This window comes from Phaethon lepturus, unplaced genomic scaffold (assembly GCF_000687285.1).
Source record: "Phaethon lepturus isolate BGI_N335 unplaced genomic scaffold, ASM68728v1 scaffold21621, whole genome shotgun sequence".
NCBI classification, from domain to species: Eukaryota; Metazoa; Chordata; class Aves; order Phaethontiformes; family Phaethontidae; genus Phaethon; species Phaethon lepturus.
Genome location: NW_010517309.1, coordinates 63,047 through 64,782, shown reverse-complemented (window position 1 = coordinate 64,782; position 1,736 = coordinate 63,047). Strand labels below are relative to the sequence as shown.

The window sequence follows — 1,736 nt, the reverse complement described above, 5'->3', positions numbered from 1 at the left end:
AGAGCAGCAGTCCTAAATGAAGAATAAAGGGAGACTAATATCTTAAAGCTTGCTGAGTCCTTTTTATTAGTCAAGAAAACTGGAAAGTGAAGTTAGAATAGCAAAATTATTTTATGTATTAATTACTAACAATTATAAAAAAGCGTATCTAATTAAATGCCTGATGTGTACACCATATTGAACACGTTATTGAACAAAGAAAATTGATATGTTTAAAGAAGACCATGAAAATAATACAGGTAGTACCAGTAAACTAAAGAAGAAAATATATTGCATGACTGTTAAGAATGAAAATGCAGGCTTTGTTTTCTGTAAAAGAATCTTAGTAAAAAGCCAATCTATTTTTATCACTTCATACAAAAGAACAAAATTATTTATCCATTTTGGCTTTGAAAAAACACGGAGCAAACAGATCCTTTGCAATATCAGTTTGTGCCTTATATCTTCTCTTCAACTTCCTTAACATGAGAAGCAACAACTTTTCCGTCTACCACTTCTTCAACAATTGTCTTGATCTTTCTAGTTTTGGTAGGATCTAAACATCATAAACAAAACAAAACAAAACAAAAATTTATCAAAGTGTTAAAAATTATAAAACAGAGCAGCACATGTACATGAACAGTTACATTCTTTTCCTTTCAAATTGGCTTCTTGTTATAATGAACACTTAAAACAGAATAGCATGTATTATTTTATTTATAAGAATGACTTTAGAAATAAAATTTTATTCAACCAAGTTCTACCTACCCTGAGAAGAATCCAGTGATTGTGTTTGTGATTTGGACCCTGTCAAGGATGAGCTTTCAAATGTTACTCCCTGTCCCGCACTCCTAAAAGTGAATCAGAGACAGGCAATATTGCAGAATGTTTGTCAGGATCAGGAGAAATTCCCTTTTCAACTTGGCATTGGTAGCATTATTTTAAATACTGAGCAGAATGGTTCGTTCTCCTCAGAGTAAATCTGTATTATTTCAGAATCGATGTATGTGCCTTACTGTCTTTTGGTGAACGTACTGCTTGTTTTTACCTCTTTTGTCCTGGAAAGGATTTTGCTACAGAAAATAAAACAAAGAAGTTATTTTCTGTAAATTAGTTACTTACACAAACTCGCCATCCAGCAAGCGACGATAGGTTTCAATCTCCATTTCCAGGCGAGTCTTGATGTCTAGAAGCTGTTGATACTCTGCATTCTGGCGCTCCATATCAGCCCTGACCTGAAACAGCTGGGACTCCAGATTCCCAATCTGAAGTTGCATTTGTGAAAGCTGAGCACAGTAACCTCCTTCCGTTTCTGCTAAAGTGTCTTCAAGGGATTTTTTCTGTGTAAGAAGGATGTTAAACAATCTCTGATTGAGGGAAAAAAATCTTTACAACAACAAAACCAACTTAAATAGTGTAATGGGAGTAAGTATAGCCTCATTACTTAGAGATTTTTATTTTTTTCTTGAAATACCAGTTTGAAAACTTGCTGCTTCACTGAATGTGAACAGAAAAGTTCATCTGCTTTATAACACGCTACCTGCAAGCCAATTTTATATATTACTGCTACTTAGGAACGAAAAGAGTGCAGGATTGAACAGGAAATAAATGCAAATCTTAAATCCTTTAGAGTACTATAAGTTCTAACAACACTTTTGAAGTTGGAAAATTTACTCTGACTAGTTAGCAGCTTCCTTAGAACATACCATGGCAAGCTGAGATTGTAGTTCGATTTCCAAGCTCTGGAGAGTCCGTTT

The 1,736-nt window shown here is 34.1% G+C and overlaps 1 protein-coding gene across 1 annotated transcript in view; it reads right to left on the bottom strand.

Annotated features, from left to right (window-relative positions):
* Positions 1 to 437: 437 nt before the first annotated feature.
* KRT12 (keratin 12) overlaps positions 438 to 1,736 on the bottom strand; it is a 3,443-nt gene continuing 2,144 nt past the window's right edge. Inside the window, 4 exon segments of the mRNA XM_010296359.1 lie at positions 438 to 535; positions 748 to 827; positions 1,069 to 1,319; positions 1,686 to 1,736. The exon segment at positions 1,686 to 1,736 is cut by the window's right edge and continues 30 nt beyond it. Coding sequence (XP_010294661.1) covers positions 438 to 535; positions 748 to 827; positions 1,069 to 1,319; positions 1,686 to 1,736 — 480 coding nt within the window.